The sequence below is a fragment of the Microcaecilia unicolor genome, chromosome 6 (assembly GCF_901765095.1).
Source record: "Microcaecilia unicolor chromosome 6, aMicUni1.1, whole genome shotgun sequence".
In the NCBI taxonomy this organism is placed as follows: Eukaryota; Metazoa; Chordata; class Amphibia; order Gymnophiona; family Siphonopidae; genus Microcaecilia; species Microcaecilia unicolor.
Window position 1 is genome coordinate 280,994,254 of NC_044036.1, and position 20,122 is coordinate 281,014,375.

Below are 20,122 nucleotides of genomic sequence, written 5' to 3' on the forward strand. Positions count from 1 at the left end.
ACAAGCAGGCTGCTTGTTCTCACTGATGGGGTATCCCTAGCCCCCAGGCTCACTCAAAACAACAACCATGGTCAATTGGGCCTCGCAACGGCGAGGACATAACTGAGATTGACCTAAAAAAATTTACCAACTAACTGAGAGTGCAGCCTGGAACAGAACAAACAGGGCCCTCGGGGGGTGGAGTTGGATCCTAAAGCCCAAACAGGTTCTGAAGAACTGACTGCCCGAACCGACTGTCGCGTCGGGTATCCTGCTGCAGGCAGTAATGAGATGTGAATGTGTGGACAGATGACCACGTCGCAGCTTTGCAAATTTCTTCAATAGAGGCTGACTTCAAGTGGGCTACCGACGCAGCCATGGCTCTAACATTATGAGCCGTGACATGACCCTCAAGAGCCAGCCCCGCCTGGGCGTAAGTGAAGGAAATGCAATCTGCTGGCCAATTGGATATGGTGCGTTTCCCCACAGCCACTCCCCTCCTGTTGGGATCAAAAGAAACAAACAATTGGGCGGACTGTCTGTTGGGCTGTGTCCGCTCCAGGTAGAAGGCCAATGCTCTCTTGCAGTCCAATGTGTGCAGCTGACGTTCAGCAGGGCAGGAATGAGGACGGGGAAAGAATGTTGGCAAGACAATTGACTGGTTCAGATGGAACTCCGACACCACCTTTGGCAAGAACTTAGGGTGAGTGCGGAGGACTACTCTGTTATGATGAAATTTGGTGTAAGGGGCCTGGGCTACCAGGGCCTGAAGCTCACTGACTCTACGAGCTGAAGTAACTGCCACCAAGAAAATGACCTTCCAGGTCAAGTACTTCAGATGGCAGGAATTCAGTGGCTCAAAAGGAGGTTTCATCAGCTGGGTGAGAACGACATTGAGATCCCATGACACTGTAGGAGGCTTGACAGGGGGCTTTGACAAAAGCAAACCTCTCATGAAGCGAACAACTAAAGGCTGTCCCGAGATCGGCTTACCTTCCACATGGTAATGGTATGCACTGATTGCACTAAGGTGAACCCTTACAGAGTTGGTCTTGAGACCGGACTCAGACAAGTGCAGAAGGTATTCAAGCAGGGTCTGTGTAGGACAAGAGCGAGGATCTAGGGCCTTGCTGTCACACCAGACGGCAAACCTCCTCCATAGAAAGAAGTAACTCCTCTTAGTGGATCTTTCCTGGAAGCAAGCAAGATGCGGGAGACACCCTCTGACAGACCCAAAGAGGCAAAGTCTACGCTCTCAACATCCAGGCCGTGAGAGCCAGGGACCGGAGGCTGGGATGCAGAAGAGCCCCTTCGTCCTGCGTGATGAGGGTCGGAAAACACTCCAATCTCCACGGTTCTTCGGAGGATAACTCCAGAAGAAGAGGGAACCAGATCTGACGCAGCCAAAAAGGAGCAATCAGAATCATGGTGCCTCGGTCTTGCTTGAGTTTCAACAAAGTCTTCCCCACCAGAGGAATGGGAGGATAGGCATACAGCAGACCCTCCCCCCGATTCAGGAGGAAGGCATCCGATGCCAGTCTGCCGTGGGCCTGAAGTCTGGAACAGAACTGAGGGACTTTGTGGTTGGCTCGAGATGCGAAGAGATCCACCAAGGGGGTGCCCCACGCTTGGAAGATCTGGCGCACCACTCGGGAGTTGAGCGACCACTCGTGAGGTTGCATAATCCTGCTCAATCTGTCGGCCAGACTGTTGTTTACGCCTGCCAGATATGTGGCTTGGAGCACCATGCCGTGACGGCGAGCCCAGAGCCACATGCTGACGGCTTCCTGACACAGGGGGCGAGATCCGGTGCCCCCCTGCTTGTTGACGTAGTACATGGCAACCTGGTTGTCTGTCTGAATTTGGATAATTTGGTGGGACAGCCGATCTCTGAAAGCCTTCAGAGCGTTCCAGATCGCTCGCAACTCCAGAAGATTGATCTGTAGATCGCGTTCCTGGAGGGACCAGCTTCCTTGGGTGTGAAGCCCATCGACATGAGCTCCCCACCCCAGGAGAGACGCATCCGTAGTCAGCACTTTTTGTGGCTGAGGAATTTGGAAAGGACGTCCCAGAGTCAGATTGGACCAAATCGTCCACCAATACAGGGATTCGAGAAAACTCGTGGACAGGTGGATCACGTCTTCTAGATCCCCAGCAGCTTGAAACCACTGGGAAGCTAGGGTCCATTGAGCAGATCTCATGTGAAGGCGGGCCATGGGAGTCACATGAACTGTGGAGGCCATGTGGCCCAGCAATCTCAACATCTGCCGAAATGTGATCTGCTGGGACGCTCGCACCCGCGCATCACCACACCTTGAGCAGCGGCCCTGGACGCAACATCAAAGGTGTCATACACCCCTCTGGCCAGGAATTTTCTGCACGCCTTCAGCTGCCTGACCACCTCCTGAAAAGGCTTGGCTTGCTCAGGGGGGAGCGCATCAACCAAGCCCGCCAACTGCCGCACATTGTTCCGCATGTGTATGTGCATGTGTATGCTCGTGTAGAGCTGGTAAGACTGAATTTTGGCCACAAGCATAGAAGAATGGTAGGCCTTCCTCCCAAAGGAGTCTAAGGTTCTAGAGTCCTTGCCCGGGGGCGCCGAAGCATGCTCCCTAGAACTCTTAGCCTTCTTTAGGGCCAGATCCACAACTCCAGAATCATGAGGCAACTGGGTGCGCATCAGACCTGGGTCCCCATGGATCCGGTACTGGGACTCGATCTTCTTGGGGATGTGGGGATTAGTTAAAGGTTTTGTCCAGTTCGCAAGCAATGTCTTTTTTAGGACATGGTGCAAGGGAACAGTGGACGCTTCCTTAGGTGGAGAAGGATAGTCCAGGAGCTCAAACATTTCAGCCCTGGGCTCGTCCTCCACAACCACCGGGAAGGGGATGGCCGTAGACATCTCCCGGACAAAGGAAGCGAAAGACAGACTCTCAGGAGGAGAAAGCTGTCTTTCAGGAGAGGGAGTGGGATCGGAAGGAAGACCCTCAGACTCCTCGTCAGAGAAATATCTGGGGTCTTCTTCCTCTTCCCACGAGGCCTCACCCTCGGTGTCAGACACAAGTTCACGGACCTGTGTCTGCAACCGTGCCCGACTCGACTCCGTGGAGCCACGTCCACGATGGGGGCGTCGAGAGGTAGACTCCCTCGCCCGCATCGGCGAAGCTCCCTCCGCCGACGTAGTCGGGGAGCCTTCCTGGGAGGCGACGGCAGCCGGCACCGCACGCGGCACAGACGCCGGAGACCTCACCTCGGGCGATGGGCCAGCCGGCGCCACGCTCGACGGTACCGGTGGCGCAAGCACCGCCGGTACCGGAGGGGTAGGGCGCAACAGCTCTCCCAGGATCTCTGGGAGAACGGCCCGGAGGCTCTCGTTCACAGCGGCTGCAGAGAAAGGCATGGAAGTCGATGCAGGCGTCGACGTCAGAACCTGTTCCGGGCGTGGAGGCTGTTCCGGGCTGTCCAGAGTGGAGCGCATCGACACCTCCTGAACAGAGGGTGAGCGGTCCTCACGGTGCCGATGCCTGCTGGGTGCCGACTCCCTCGGCGACCCAGAGCTCTCGGTACCGACAAGGGAAGGGGACCGGTGACGATGCTTCTTCGACTTCTTGGAACGAAGCATGTCACCGGAGCTTCCCGGTACCGACGAGGAGGACGTAGAATCCAGCCGTCGCTTCCTCGGGGCCGAGGCCGAAGGAGGTCGGTCTCGGGGGGGCTGTACCGCAGGAGCCCTCAGGGTAGGGGGAGACCCACCCGAAGGCTCACCGCCACCAGCAGGGGAATGGACAGCCCTCACCTGCACTCCCGACGATGCACCACCGTCCGACGACATCAGCAGATGAGGTCCCGGTACCACCGACGTCGATGCAGCTATCCGATGTCTCGGCGCCGATGCAGAGGGCCGATGCCTCGATGCACTTGATGCACTGGCGGCCGAGGATGAAGCTCTGGACGCTGAAGACGTCGATGCACTCGATACCCCCCGGTGCCGATGCCGACGAACAGCCCGAGAACAAAACGTTCCACTGGGCCAATCTCGCTACCTGAGTCCGCCTTTGCAAAAGGGAACACAGACTACAGGCCTGAGGGCGGTGCTCGGCCCCCAGACAATGAAGACACGACGCGTGCCTGTCAGTGAGCGAGATTACCCGGGCGCACTGGGTGCACTTCTTGAAGCCGCTGGAAGGCTTCGATGTCATGGGCGGAAAAATCACGCCGGCGAAATCAAAATCCGAAATGGCGAAAATGAGCACCAAAACTTTGAGGGAGAAAAATCTCGACCGAGGCCGAAAAGAGGCCTACCCCGACGACGAAAGAAAACTTACCGGGGCAAAATCTGAAAATACGGGAAGGGGCAAAACGAAACCCGAGGGGTCTTCCGGAACACTTCCCGAACAGTTTTAAAGGATTTTCCGAAGAAAAAACACGTCGAAAAAGGACGCGCGAGGTCGACTTTCCGGGGCTCGACACGGCGAAAACACGACCGTACCGAGTGCGGACGAAAGAAGACTGGCCGGCTCAAGCCGGTTTCGGGCGGGAAGACGGCCGCGCATGCGCGGTGCGCACAGGCGCGCGAGGGCTAGCAAAGGACTTTGCTAGTGAAGATTCCGATTGGAGGGGCTGCCGTGGACGTCACCCATCAGTGAGAACAAGCAGCCTGCTTGTCCTCGGAGAACAATACTTTTATCTGGTTCAAAAATCTCAATCAAGAATTATAATCTGTTGTTTTTATCCTTTATTTTCAAGTAATTTTAAATGATTGTTGGACCTTGTCCCGGTGAGCAACTGGTTTAATTTTTTTTGTAATTCGCTTTGGAGGGGGGTTTATTTGTGGGGGGGGGGAGGCGGACTAGAAACACAAAAGAAACAACCCCCAAACTACAACCACCTCTGCAAAGAAATTGAGGATGGAAACAAATATGGAAGTATGAGGGAACTATAACCAAGAAAACCATTTTCAGTGTAAGATCTCTGATAGCAGTTTTCTTCAGTAGTATACCTACAAAGACAAACCCTAGAAATGTTGAAACTTGAAATCAAGCCAGGGAAGCTGGCTGATAAACTCAACAATCTACAAGTTCTGAAATGGTCTGTGGGACACTAAGGAAAACCAACCTTAAAGCATAAAAGCTGCATAGTAGATATTGTAGAAATGGAGAAGCAGCATTGGTAGACTAGTTCCTTGAAGGGCTGAAGAGAAAGAGCAAGTCTAAAGCCTCTGAACCAAGCCAGACACTGCTTGGTCTGAAGTTATTTATGTGCCAAGTATGCCTATTGCATCATCTGTCCTTTCAAATGCAAAGTCAGCAGAAGGTGCAGACCATGTAGTTTGCGCTAAAGAGCTTGTCCAAGCCATAACATGCTAAGGTGAAATTAGATCTTACCTGCTAATTTTCTTTCCTCTAGACCCTCCAGACCGGTCAAGACGCGTGGGTTATGTCCTCCTACCAGCAGAGGGAGACTGAGAAAACACTAAGCTTTTGAAGCCTGTATATATAACCTGTGCAGAACCTCCACTAGCCAGTATAACCCTGACAAAGCAGAGAAACAAAAAACACTAACAACAACTAGCAACCCTGTACGTGGTCACAGTAAACTGCAAAAACAAGAAACATCTTCCGCTTGCTCTTACGGAAACATGTTCCTTTGCCTTTGATAAAACAGTTGGGCTTCTACAGGTGGACTATCAAAGAAGAGCCTCACCTGTCCCAGACTCCTATCACAAAACAGAAATAAACAGAGTCTGCAATTAGAGAAACAACAATCTACAGCAGCCAAGAATTATCCAACAAACACACCTCCTGGCCTCCAATACAGACAGGGCGGGCTCTTGACCGGTCTGGAGGGTCTAGAGGAAAGAAAATTAGCAGGTAAGATCTAATTTCACCTTCCTCAGCGACCCTCCAGACCGGTCAAGACGCGTGGGACGTACCAGAGCAGTAACTAACTTACGGGAGGGACCTACTAAGGCCAGAGGTCAAAACTGCTGCCCCAAAGCGCACCTCGTCCTTCGCATGCACAGGAATCCTATAATGCTTCACAAAGGAATGCAACGAAAACCAAACCGCAGCCCAACAAATATCTAATGGAGAAATCATACTATTCTCCGCCCACGAGGCTGCCATTCCCCTAGTGGAATGAGCAGACCAGCACTAGGCACCACAGGACCCTTCACCAAGTAAGCAGATGCAACCGCCTCCTTCAACCACCGTGCTATGGTCACCTTAGGAGCCGCTGCACCCTTCTTTGGGCCACCATGAAGAACGAACAAACGGTCAGAGGCTCTGAAGTCCTGAGTTCCAGAGAGATAACAACTCAAAACTCTCCTGACATCCAGCTTGGCAATACCACGTTGCTCCGAATCTCCAGCCATATCACTGAACACTGGCAGAGAGATGACCTGATTAACATGGAACTCGGAAACCACCTTGGGCAAAAAAGGAAAGCACCGTCCGCAACGAAACCTTCCCTCAGAAAGGACAAAAATGGTTCCCTACAAGACAAAGCCTGAAGCTCTGAAACCCTCCGTGCTGAAGTAATCGCCACCAACAAGACCATCTTTAAAGATAAATCCTTACAAGATGCCGATACCAGAGGCCCAAACGGAGGCCTGATCAAAGCATTCAAAACTAGCTTCAAATCCCACGGAGGCACCATCCGTCACTGAGGCGGACGCAGCAACTTAACACCCTTCAAAAAACGCACTACCTGAGGCACAGAAGCGAAGGACTTTCACTGAAGCTTCCCACGAAAACATGACAAAGCTGCCACCTGAACCTTCAGTGTAGACAAGGCCAGACCCCTATCAACACCATCATGCAAAAATTCCAAAACTTCCACCACCGAAGAGCGAAACGGCCGAACTCGATGGTCTTCACACAAGTGCTCAAAGATTCTCCAAACCCGGACCTACGCCAAGGAAGTGGATCGTCTACGGCAACTCAACATCGTAGCAAAGCCACTGGACGAAAGCCCCTTCTTCTTCAACTTGTGCCGCTCAAGAGCCAAGCCGTAAGCGAAAACCCTGATTATCGGGCCTTGACACAGAACTGATCCCAACAAAGGCAGGGCCGCCGCCCCTGCCAACCGCACCAGGTCTCCGTACCATGGTCGACGCTGCCAATCCGGAGCCACCAGAATCACCCGACCGGAGTGATGTTCGATGCGCTATATTACTTGACCGACTAACAGCCACGGAGGAAACACATACAGCCACTCCCGAGGCCAAGGCAACAGAAGAGCGTCGATTCCCTCCGCTCGAGGGTCTCTTCAGCGACTGAAAAAAAAAAAATCTCTGAACTTGCGCATAGCGAGCCGTTGCCCTAAGATCTATCACCGAAAGTCCCCAGACCGACACAACTCGCTGGAACACTGACCGAAGAAAAGACCACTCTCTGGGATCTAGAGTGTGCCTGCTGAGATAATCTGCATCTATGTGACCTACCCCGGCCACATGCGCTGCCAAGAGAGCCTGAGGATGAGTTCAACTGCGCCGCCAAGGCTCTTCGTCCCCCCTTGACGGTTGACATACGCTACTGCCATGGCGTTGTCGCAGAGCACTCGGACTGCCTTGTGGCGAACCACCGACGGCAAGGCCTGGAGCGCCACCCGAATGGCCCGAGTTCCAGCCGGTTTGATGGACCACTCTGCTTCTGCCCGAGACCACCGGCCTTGAGCTACCTGACTGAGACAATGTGGCCCCCCAACCTTGCAGACTGGCATCCGTGACCATTACCAGCCCCTGTGGGGACTCCCAAATTGCGCGGGTTGAGCCACCATCGAAGACTGAGACGAGGGGCCACCGACAGCGGACAACACCTCTCCAAGTCCTGCGACAGAGGGGACCAACGACTGAGCCGAGCTGACTGTACCTGACGCATGTGCGCCCTGGCCCACGGAACTACCTCTATGGTCGCCGCCATCAGGCCCAGGACCTGACGATAAGTATGGGCCGTCGGCGCCTTCTCTGCAAGGAACCGACGAATCGGACCCTGTAACTTGGAACCAAAAGGCCGCACGAAGGAAAGTGAAGATAAGCTTCCGTCAAATCCAGGGAAGTGAGAAACTCTCCTTTCCAGACCGCACCAGTGACCGACCGCAACGTCTCCATTCGGAAAGAGGGCACCTTGAGTGCCGCATTGACCCTTTTGAGATCTAAAATGGGACGAAAAGTGTCCTCTTTCTTGTGGGCCACAAAATAGATCAAATAGCACCCTGAGCGGTGCTGATCTGAAGGAACAGGAACCACGGCTCCCAACGCGAGCAGCCACCGCAGAGTGTCCCTCACTGCTGCCCTCTTGCTCCAAGACCGACAGAGGGATTCCAGAAACACTTCGGGAGAACAGCTTTCGAATTACAGCGCATATCCGCCTCGAAACACCTTGAGAACGCACTGATCTGACCTGATTTGGGCCCAGCTCTGGTAAAACAGACTCAGCCGAGCCCCAACATGCAACAGAGCCTAAGCCGCCACACCTTCATTGGGAATTGCGGCCTGAATACTAACCGCCCGCGGAAAAGCCACGCCCTCCGCGACGACTCTCACGAAAGAACTGTGTGCGCTGGAAAAACCGACCCCTAGAGGTCCTACTACTACTACTATTAAACATTTCTATAGCGCTACTAGACTTACGCAGCGCTGTACAAATTAACATGAAAAGACAGTCCCTGCTCAACAGAGCTTACAATCTAAATTGGACAGACGAACAGACAGCTAGGGGTAGGTCCCACTCGATCTGCCCGGCCTATACCGCTGAGCCTCCCTAAACCGTCCCCGAGAGGAACTAGTTCTGGCCCCTGCCTTGAACCGAAAATCTGGAAGCCATAGAACCTTGGTATCACTAAGACCTCACACTAACTTGTCCAAATCTTCTCCAAAGAGCATAGCTCCCTTAAGTGGCAGAGACCCACAACCATAGCCATATTTTTTGTCTGAAGTACGCAACAAATCATAAAAGCCTCAGACAAAAAGGATGAAGCAACATCTACCGAATCATCCAGGAGCTTCTCGGCCCAACGAAAACATGCCCGAGCTACCAGACCCCCACAAACCAAGGCCTGCAGGGCTAGAGCCGACAAAACAAAACTACGCTTGAGAAAAGATCCCAACCTTCTATCCTGAGGATCACGGAGGGCCGTTCCTCCATCAACCAGGATAGCCGTAGCTATAATTACTGCCGTCACTACTGCATCTACCATGGGAGCCTTAAAGGAATCCCTATCGTCCTGAGGGAGGGGATAAAGCCTCACCATTGCCTTTGCCACCTTACACGGCAAATCCCATTCCTGACAAATCATCTCCCGGAGATCCTTGTTCATAGGGAAGGATCACGCCTGACGCTGAATGCCCTTCACCAACGGATCCTGGACAGTTTCCCCCAAAGCCTCCTCAGGACCAAACTGAAGGGTGGACGACACCTGATCTATGAGTTCTGACAGCTCATCTTTATGGAAAATCCGCACTACTGAAGGATCCTCTCCAGGAATCCAACAATCCTGCTCCTGAGAGCCGTCAATTCCATCTGACTCCCCCAGATCACTAAGCGCAGCTTCTGCAGCTACAGGAGAAAAACATTGCCTGTCCTCTGACCACTCTAACCGTGGTCTCTCAGCCAAGCAGAAAACAGCCCCCTCTTCCAATTGGGGGGGGGGGAGGGGGTCCCGATCTCCAGGCCTGATACCGCGTCCAGACAAAATCTGGAGGAAAGCCCACCATTCCTGGACCGTCATTAGGCCCTTTTGTGCCAAAAACGGAGGCCGCAGGCCCAAAAACAGCTGGCTCCACGGGCCGTGTCGGACTCAAGATGGCGGCTGTTCCCGCCGAAACTGTTCCCGCTGACAGCGGCCCTGCCTACGCTCTCGCTGAACCGGAGACTCCCGACACCATCGATCCCTCCGCGGTCAAGTCGGGGGGAGCCACAGCCACTTTTATAGGTGCACCGCAAAGCTACACTGAGCGCCCGGTGCCTCTACCCCTCGCCACAAGCACGCGCGACATCGGAGGAGCTGGGCCGCCATAAACCATGAGGGACGGGAAAAGCTGTTCAGCAAACGCGCCAAACCAAAATCTCACTCACACTGCAAAAGCACTGAAGAAAGCGCTGCTCCCTCGTTCCAGCAAGGAATCTAAACCCCGCTGAAAATAAAGAAATAAATGCCCTTAAAGGCACAGTACTCCAACTCTGGCAGCTGGAAATTGTAAGGCACTCAAGGCTACAATACTGAGAAAGCAGCCGAGGCACAAAGCTGCCAAGCAAAACGAAATAGAATAACTGACCTTAAAGGCACAGTACTCTAATTCTGGCATCTGGAAATTGTAAGGCACTCAAGGCTACAATACTGAGAAAGCAGCCGAGGCACAAAGCTGCCAAGCAAAACGAAATAGAATAACTGACCTTAAAGGCACAGTACTCTAATTCTGGCATCTGGAAATTGTAAGGCACTCAAGGCTACAATACTGAGAAAGCAGCCGAGGCACAAAGCTGGCAAGCAAAATGAAATACAATAACTGACCTTAAAGGCACAGTACTCTAACTCTGGCATCTGGAAATTGTAAGGCACTCAAGGCTACAATACTGAGAAAGCAGCCGAGGCACAAAGCTGCCAAGCAAACAGAAATAGAGAGCAGCACAGGGGGAGGGACCCAAACATAGGTGTAACACCCCAGGGGGAAAAAACTGGGCCCCACCAGACCCAGGGCCCCAAAGCACTTTTTTTTTTTTTTTTTTTTTTTTTTTTTTTACACACACGTACAGGGTACTGCAACAGAATAAAGTTTGGAAGGAAAAAATCCTACGACCCAATGACAAACTACCTCACCAGATTATTGGAGACTGCACAGGCTGTCAACTGCTACCTCTGCTGAGACTGAGAAAATACTGGCTAGTGGAGGTTCTGCACAGGTTATATATACAGGCTTCAAAAGCTTAGTGTTTTCTCAGTCTCCCTCTGCTGGTAGGAGGACATAACCCACGCGTCTTGACCGGTCTGGAGGGTCGCTGAGGAAGAGAGTATTTCTTGCACCACCAGCCTATGTACTACTGTGGCTGTATTCTACTCCACAAATCTGCAGACCAAGAATTCTACCTTCCTTTCTTGGAGGTCACCTCTCTATATTGCTTTCGGCTACTCAGTTTCTTTAAGGAGGATGCACTGCTAGGGTGGGATGGCCCACTTAAACTACTACTCTCTCATCTTCAGTTGGACGCTGAAAGATTACAGGCTCTACATCTTGTACCATCATGCTCTCTGTGATATTAATGTGAAGCAAGCGCACTTTGGGAGATCATAGTCTGGCCCAAGGTATCTGTAATGGATGGCAATGTGTATTTTATAAAACAGACATTTTTTGGCCCTAAGGCAAACAGTCCATTGGCCAAGTTGAATTTATTTTCAAACAAAAGAAAGCAAATATGTTTAGAAGGAGGGATAACACGGGGGAATAGAGGCAGAAAAACAAATCTAATCATCAAAAACATAGTTAAAAAAAAAAGAAAGAAAAATTAAACTGTAAGAACAGAACCACACCCATGAAGACTGGATGAAAGGGATTCACTAGGCAGCAACTACATGAAAATACACACATGCTAAAAAAAAAACCCAAAAAACTATTTTTTTTCTGCGCTCCAAGGAATCTAGTCAGTGCCAACACCATCAGACAAAACTGTAAGGCCAATTTAGCTTGCCAATTGACTGAATACACATTTTAAAGTTATGAGGTTTCTGCCTGCACTTAAAGCTTAGAGCCTCAAAGTCCAGGTTTGTGTGCACAGTTGTGAATAGTCTATCTTCCCCAAGGGCTCAGCTTCCCGCACCTTCAGGAGGGGAGGAAAATAAATGGGCAAGAAAACAAGGCAAGACTTGTACCTAAAACTAGTACTATATTCAGACCTTGGCAAAAGATCTTCTGAAGCAGACTATTACTGGGCCCCACCTGTATAGCGGCAATAATTGGCAGTACTTCTCCTCTAGATGACCACATCTCACTGGTGGTGGGAAGAGGGGAGGGGGAGAAGGAAAGACAACCAACACACTGTAGCACCAAGTACTGACAGTCACTAAATGCCACTTCATGCTCATTCAACAAAATGGGAATAAATAAATAAAAGGGAGACAGGTCCAGGAACTAAAATAATTTACCACAAAATAGAAATTAAGTCATATATTAATTAAAGAAAGAAAACTCTGCTTTATTTCCAATTCACACCAAACTCATGAAAGGCCGAATGGAGGGAAGCTGGGCCAGAGTGCATGGAAGAAGATGAAAGTTTGATGAACACGACGGTGTGAATTGAAAATAAAGGAAGCGAGAAAGCAGGCAGAATTTATTCTGAAACACCATAGTACTGAAGACGTTTGGTTTTTTTTGTTTTGAAGCACAATTTTTGCTTTTCATGTGACATAAGAACTTATACCTACTGGTTGGTGTCAGTGACAAGAATTTTCATCAGTGGGTGCTAGGTGTTTGAAAACTTCTTGGACAGTGATGTTGAAGATAAGTATGCGCTTTATCTCTTATATTTGTGACTTTATGCATGAGGACTGTTGAGCAAACTCACAATTTTTGTTAAAACAGAAGGCATACGATTGAGAACAATCTGGTGGTCTGGACACATTTAAAGACTTGTTCCTGAATAAGTCCTTTGATTTTTGTGAATGTTTTATGTATAATACCTTCTGAAATTTTCTTTAGTTTTATTTTGATTTTGGATTGGGAAGAGCTCTTTCCCTTTAACTACTTCTGATGTGACCTTTTTGTGTACTTACTTATCATAGTCCTTCCAGATTGTCACTTCATTTGTCTCCTTTTTCTGCTTTACGGGCCACGTAGGCTGAGATAAGAGCTTCTTTTTGACATCAGGCAGCAATTTTAAATGAGATGAAAAAGAGGATCGGAGTGGCTTCAAACTGGACAGAAAACAATACAAAAGGATCATTAAAAAAATGAAAAAGAAAGAAAGATGTAGTTATGTACAGTGTTAAAGAACTGCACCTTGTCTACTACAGTGGACAAGCTACAACTATAGGCACACTGAATCTCAATAGGGGGTTAAAAAAAGAGGTCAAAAACAGCCAACTGTGTTTTGCTTTAAAATTATGCTGACTCAAGGCCAGAGACAACATGCACCATAACAAAGAACGAGACTAAGAAGTGAGGATAAAGCAGGCAACAGCAACAGGCTGAAAATAACAGAAGCCCCAAGCCCAGTACAGCCAATTCTCACAAAACACTTTTCTGGAGCTGGTCCAGTGGCTCAGTGACTGCTACATACTACTGTGCAGGAGGACCTGGGCTGGAACTACTGTGGAGACAGCACTCAACTCATTAACACCATCTAGTGGTCCAACTCAGTGACCAGCATTTCAAGCTTTGAATAGAATGTGCTTGCATTACACCTGCTTGGTGCAATGACCAGCCCTACAAAAAAGGAGAATACTAAAAAAACCAGAACACTAATAAAATATTAAAATACTAAGTAGTACTAAATGAAGGGCTATTTATTAATTAAAAGCTTTCTATACCACAGATCCCAATGGTTCTCAGTGGCTTACAATTAAACAGGTATCATACTGTGTCACATCCCAGCTATGGTTCCGACTGAGCTGGACTTCAGACAGGAAAGCACTGGGCCCAATATTTACACTATATATTGAGAAAGAGAGAACGCTACATAAATCTAGACACACAGGTATAAAACAGGAAAACCTTTTGTTCATAATTTTCTACCCTGTCACTTCATTCTAATTGTTACTAATGGGAAGAGACAGCCACCATTAAAACTGATCCCCCTGAAGACAAGTGTATGAACAGTTCTCACCTTAACCAATGCTTTTGGCTACAGAAGTTATTTGTTTCCATTTCTAAATGCTACTGATCATTCTGTCCGAATCATACAAAAGATTCTGGTGTTGGTTTTCCACACTGATGCAAACCCAAAAGACAGAGTCCATATTCTGCCAACAAACCCTCATCTGCTGGCACACAGTCACAGAACTGTTCACAAGGATCTCATTAAGAACATGCTAGCATTCTTAAAACAGCAAGCAGGCCAATTATCCGCTCACAATTTTGGATTTAGTCTGAACCAGCAGATAGTCCAATGGAGCTGGGAAATAGTTCAATAGAGCAACGGACTGAGAACTCGGGAAGCCATGGATGCTCCATGTGACTTTGGGTATGTCATTTCTCCTTTGCCTCATATACAACTTAGATTTTAAGCTCTTGGGCATGGAAATGACTACAATATCTGTACCGTAACTGGCCTTGAGACAGATCTAGAAAAGCAGAGTAATAAATCTAACACACAAGGACTAAAGGCGTTATTAAGCAAAGTGCCTTATAACAGGCCTTCACTGGGACAAAAGTCACCTTACCAAAGACCTCTTTATAACCATGCAAGCATTCAGAATGGGAGCAACCCAACATAAAACAAAGTTTACCCCATCTACTGTTCTAAGTTAGCTGACCAAAGGAAGCAAATTTCTTAGTGGCTGTCCCAAATTACCCAACGATTGAATAAAATATGTAAGTTAATAGCTAGCCTGTATCAACAATTTTATTTCTATTTTGTTTTTACTTTTAGTCTGATGATTTCCTACTGCTCCTTTTGGGAAGCAGTTGGAACCAGTTTTACTGAAATATGTCACCACAAGACTTCATTCACAGCTACTCAGGGTTTTTCCTATTATTTCTATTAGGCCAACACAAATGTTTGACCACACCAACAAACTGACTCACTCAAAAAATCTAGCTACCATGGACCCTAAGTCTAGCCATTAGGCATCACAAATAAGTGATGGCAGAAATGCCTCTCTCAGAGCTATGAACAACACTGCCTCCACAGTAACCCCACCTGGAAAGAGTGCAGAAGCCCAGGTCTTCCACATGGCCAGCACAGCATGTGTCATTGAGCCATGAGATGAGACGAGACCAGCCTATAAGATATTTTAATGTACTTGAGGCTCCTGCAATATAATGATATTTGCCCGATGTTTGCTTCTCTAGGACTGGGTGCAGACACATGTATTAAATAGGTCAATACTAGTACAGATGGAAGAAGGTACACAATCTTTGAGTAATCTGGATCAATACTACCAAAGCTCAATTCTTAAAAAAAAAATTTTTTTAATTTAAAAAAGTGAAATTAGTGCCTTGCCAAGGAAGTACATATTAAATCTTGTTCCATTCCAGTGCACTAATCCAAGGTCTGCTGCAGTATTAACTAGAGTGGAGGAGTTGAAATTTAAACATCTATTGGGACTAGGATTTTAATGCCTCTGGGTGGGGATTCTCCAAACCTTTTCATTCCCACATATTGTTTCATTTGTTTTAACCAGGGATTGAAACCTTTACACAATAACTTCAAAATGAGAAAGAAATAAAACCTCTGCTGTAAATTTATCTTGTATGGATGAAGTTAAACTACCTTAAGCAGCTAGCATCCCTTTTCCTGCACTAAGTGCTCCACAGGTATCCTTTACAGTATATTAATACTCACATGTTAACTGGTCCATGCGAACCATTGGGATGGATCAGGTAACATGAAGGGACTGAAGCAATACCAAGCTGTTCCAGGAGTGCCTTATCTGAATCCAGAGCTCTATTTACCACAATGTTTTCATACTGAATCAAGTCTAATATCACCTGGTGGATGAGAGTACAGCGAGTAAGAGATATGCACTGCTCACAGACCATACATCCCTACAACAGCACAAAAACATCTACATCTTTAAAAACAATCCTGCCTTTGCTTAGTGCTTGGCAATAAAAACAAGGATGGAATTGGCCTGGATTGCTATTAGTCCACCTGGAGATCTTTCAGCCATGGAGTTATCAGCAACCCAAATCTTGGTGTGTATGCTTTTAAAATCAGTTGAATGCTTTTAAGCACATCAGCAGACAATTTTACAGTCCTAAAATGTAAAACGTCTTGATGTTCTATCAATGAGACATACACACATAGCTCTGTCCTAAAACAAACACCAGCACTTATTAGTTCTTTTTTCCTGTATTATGATTATATCTGCAAACCACTGTGACCCATGAGCTCAGTGGTTTAGCAAACCTTTTAACAAACATGTTATTTCCGAATTCATTTTTCCTACAGTCTCCTGGGAAAAAGCTGTTTCACTAATACAGGAGCATGATTAACACCTCAGCTGGAGAAAAACCTAGAGTGTAAGGATCCAAAATTGTGCGCTATGACAATCCACCCCCCAAAGTCAGACTACACTGAGGATGCTGCTAGTACTACAGCCCCTAAGGTAGAATGGATTACATATAATGAATGCTCTGGGAGTTAATAGGTGCAAACAGCTTGTCTGGAGCCTGAAATTTAATAGGAGGGTGAGCTTCACCCATCCCCCATGGGTGGTCATGACAGGCTTCAGGTGAGGCCTTACTCGCCCAGGCCTGGGGTAAAGTGAGCAGGGTAACCCTGTTAACTCCCCTTGATTAGACAGTAATTTTTAAAATTGTTGGCAGCGGGAATCAATCCCCAATGGGATCATTCCATCATCTCTCCAGAGAGGAGTTTGGGGGAGGAGAGTCCCTAAAAGGCATCCTGCTCTGCGGAGGCATCTTGCTTGTTTGCTGCATGTTTAATGGTGGAAGAAGCGATGGAATCAGTCACAGTGGCTGATTCTGTTGAATTGTCCCTGTTAGTCTGTGATTCTTTTGGCGAATCCTGGTCTCTGTCCCTTCCTCTACAATCCCGCAAGACTCAAAGGAGGCAGCTAGGGCTGCCACTGCCAACCACCCCTCCCCCCCCCCCCCCCCCCCCCCCGCAAAAAAATGAAGAAAAATGTTTTTTTTTTAAACACCAGCGCAGGGCTTCTGTCACCATCCCTGCTTCTGATCGATTCTTCCGTTGTGGCCCTGCTTCCTTTGCCATGCCTGGTCTTTGAAAGAAGCTGCCGATGACAGCAGCAGCTGCCAGGCAAGCTCCCTCTCGTGCAGTTCCGATCCCTTCTGACCAATGATGTGGTGAAGCATTTGTACCGGTGAGAGAGGGGCCCATGGGGGTTGTTTATAAGGAGCAGGCTTGGGAAGAGCCAAGGCTGATTGGGGAATTCCCTTTCCAGATGCATGGTACAGGCGCTGGGGATCTCTGCCTACTGGCCCACCTCCAACCTGGTGGGAGCCTCCTAGGCCCCACTGGGGTTAGGAATGGGACTTCCCTTCTCCCTACTGGGGAGGAGGGGTTACGGGCCATGTGGGAGTAGGGAGGTCAAGCATGGGCATCCTGATTTGGCCCAAGATGCTGCTCCTGCTTCTTTTAATTCTTCATAGGCCCAGTTTGCCAAGGAGAATCCAGAGGTTCCTGTGCAATAGTCTTTGGGATTTATCATCAAGTTTCTGCGCAGATCTTCCTCACGTCATGGTTCTTCCTCGTCTGTGGAACTTACTGTGTCATCTGCTGTTCTTGTGACTGCAAACCTGATGTTGACTCCAGATGAGGTTGGAGCACTTGTAGAAGCTCCTGTAGGGGTTGACACTTTGGTCTTAGCTAATAAAAAGAAGTTTAAAAAAAATTGTTAAAAATTATGCTAAATGCAAGAAAAGGAAGGGTAGGAAGCATAGAAGGTCATCTCTATATATAAAAGGCACCACCAACGTTCTAAATGAAACCTCCAGCCGGAAGTGTGAAGGGGGAGAGATATCCGGTTTCCCCATGAGTGTCTGCCCCGCCCTCGCTCTCTGTAACACAAGCAGTGAAGGAAAACACAGCAAAGCACGAAATCAAATCGCTCTCTCTGTAACAGTGAAGGACTCAGAGGGGGCAGGGGAGAGAGGGCAGAAGCCCTCACTATCTCTGTAACATAAACACAGCACAGCAGGAAACTTAACACTGAAGGACTCGACTCCAAGGGGGGAGGGGACAGAGAGGACAGACAGCACAGGGGAAGGGAGAGAGGGCAGAGGGCAGGGACACACACACTCCCACATGCACACAGAAGAAAACCCTGCTAGCCCAATTTCAGTTGCATCAGAAACGGGGCTTTTTTACTAGTCTTCTTATAATTCCGTTTCATCCTCTTCTTCTACCTCATCTTCGTCTGACTTTCTTCTACTGAGAGGAAGGATCCTGCCATCTCTTCATCAGCTGGTACAGGGTTGCCTGCTCTAGTGGCATTGACTGAGTATCTGTTCCCAAGTCTCTGCACAAAAAAAAAAACGATTAAAAAGCAGAACAGAATTGATATTTTCAAGCTAATGCAGAGATGATGCAGGTCAAAAGGCAAGAAGTCGTCCAAATTGGACTCGGCCTCCAAAGGTAGGCCTGTTTGTAAAAGTGTGGTTAACTAGGTGTGTTTCCTTCTTGCAGTTAGCCAGTGTTTGGAGTCATGAGAATCCTGATCATTATAGCCTGTTGCTTAGATATGCCCAACACCATCCTAGATGTTTATCAATGATATGGGGGATGGTGTTGGCTTAATTATGATGAAGATCTGAGAGACAAAATGGAGGAAAATCTTCACATGACTTGGGGGACCCAAGATATCAATCTCTGGTTAAACCACATGCAAAAATGTCTCCTGGCTCTGCAGTTCCATCAAAGGCTTCTGGAGCCTCGTCCTTGGGTGTGAATTGTTCTTTTCACACAGTGACGGCCGTGCCAGTGGCCATTGCAGACTCCTTGCCAACAGAACTCCACTGGAGATACAACAAGTCTGGCTGCCTTTCAACACGTTTGTACTGGGTACAGTGCAGCGCACCCCCAACACAAATGTCCTAAGAAAACAATTGTCCCTTCATCTCAACCAAGAAATCCTTTGCTTTGGTCCCCACTCCTATTTGCATTCATATTATGCGACCCTGGCTACAGATTTATCCAGACAGAGTGGCAGCAAACATATTGTTAGGGGGCTTTCGGTTGGTTTTTCGGATTCCTTATAGTGGTGTGGTCGTGACTCTGCCTGTGTGTAACTTGGGCGCTTTGGCTAAGATGACCAGAGTGGTCCATACCAAACCTGGGGAAGAAATTGCCCATTGGGTCCCCTCCATTTTATATGTACTCGTCACTCCTGGTAGTTATTACTAAAAAAAAAAAAAAAAAAGAACCCAGTAAGTTCCAGCTTATCCACAATTTGTCCCATCTCCCATTTCTCATGAGTACTGTGCAGTGCGCTAAGCTTCCCTTGATCAGGCAGTTGCTCTTCTGCACATATGGCCTGAGTGCCTTGTTGGCTAAAGTTGATAGAGAATCCGCATTTTGGCTGTTGCCCGTGCACCCTAACTCTCTTCTCTTTTTAGATTTCTCCTTTTGCCATACTTATTACTTTGATAAGTGTAGGCCAATGGGTTGCTCCGTTTCACACCATTATTTTGAATGCTTTAATACTTTCATTCACTGGGTGGTTGTGCAAAAGTCGGGTTTATATACCTTGCTTCATTATTTAGATGACTTCCTCTTTGTTAGGCCCTCTTCTTCCGATGATTGTCGGCAACTTATGTCTTTTTTTCTCCCAAGTGGTGGCTTTCATTGTCCAAAGGAAAAACCGAGGGCCCAGATGCAATTTTAACTTTTTTTGGTATTGAGATCGATATGGATCATATGGAGGGGCATAATCGAACGCCCATTTGTAAAAACATCCATCTCCGAGAACGGGTCCGTGAAGGGGCGGGCCGAACTGTATTTTCGAAAAAAATGGACGTCCATCTTTTTTTTCGAAAATACATTGGATTAGGGCGTTTTTTGAGCTGGGCGTTTTTGTTTTTTAGCGATAATCGAAACCGAAGCGTCCCAGCTCAAAAACGACCAAATCCAAGGCATTTGGTCGTGGGAGGGGTCAGCATTCGTAGTGCACTGGTCCCCCTGAGATGCCTCTATGCCAGCCTCAAATATCATACCTAGCTCCATGACAGTAGTATGCAGGTCCCCAGAGCAATTTTACTTTAGTTGGTGCTGCGCGGGACCCATGCAGAGAGGAAAAATCGGAAGAAAAAAAAACCAAGCAAGCAAGTGCAGTCAGGGACGTCTAAATTACCAGGATAGTAAAAGGGGGAATCAAACCAGCAACCTTCTGATTACAAGCTCAGTGCTCTAGCCAGTGAACCACATTATTCAGGTGCTTAGATGTCCTTCCCTATCCATTAAGTCCATCCAAGTTTCTGTCAGCCAATCACAGCTCATTTAGCTGA

The 20,122-nt window shown here is 48.3% G+C and overlaps 1 protein-coding gene across 1 annotated transcript in view; it reads right to left on the bottom strand.

Annotated features, from left to right (window-relative positions):
- The window catches only part of QSOX2 (quiescin sulfhydryl oxidase 2), a 188,063-nt gene that overhangs the window by 78,639 nt on the left and 89,302 nt on the right, over positions 1-20,122 (bottom strand). Inside the window, exons 6-7 of the mRNA XM_030207617.1 lie at positions 15,477-15,622; positions 12,745-12,885 (exon numbers count right to left, since the gene is read on the bottom strand). Coding sequence (XP_030063477.1) covers positions 12,745-12,885; positions 15,477-15,622 — 287 coding nt within the window. The remainder of the gene's footprint in view (positions 1-12,744; positions 12,886-15,476; positions 15,623-20,122) is intronic.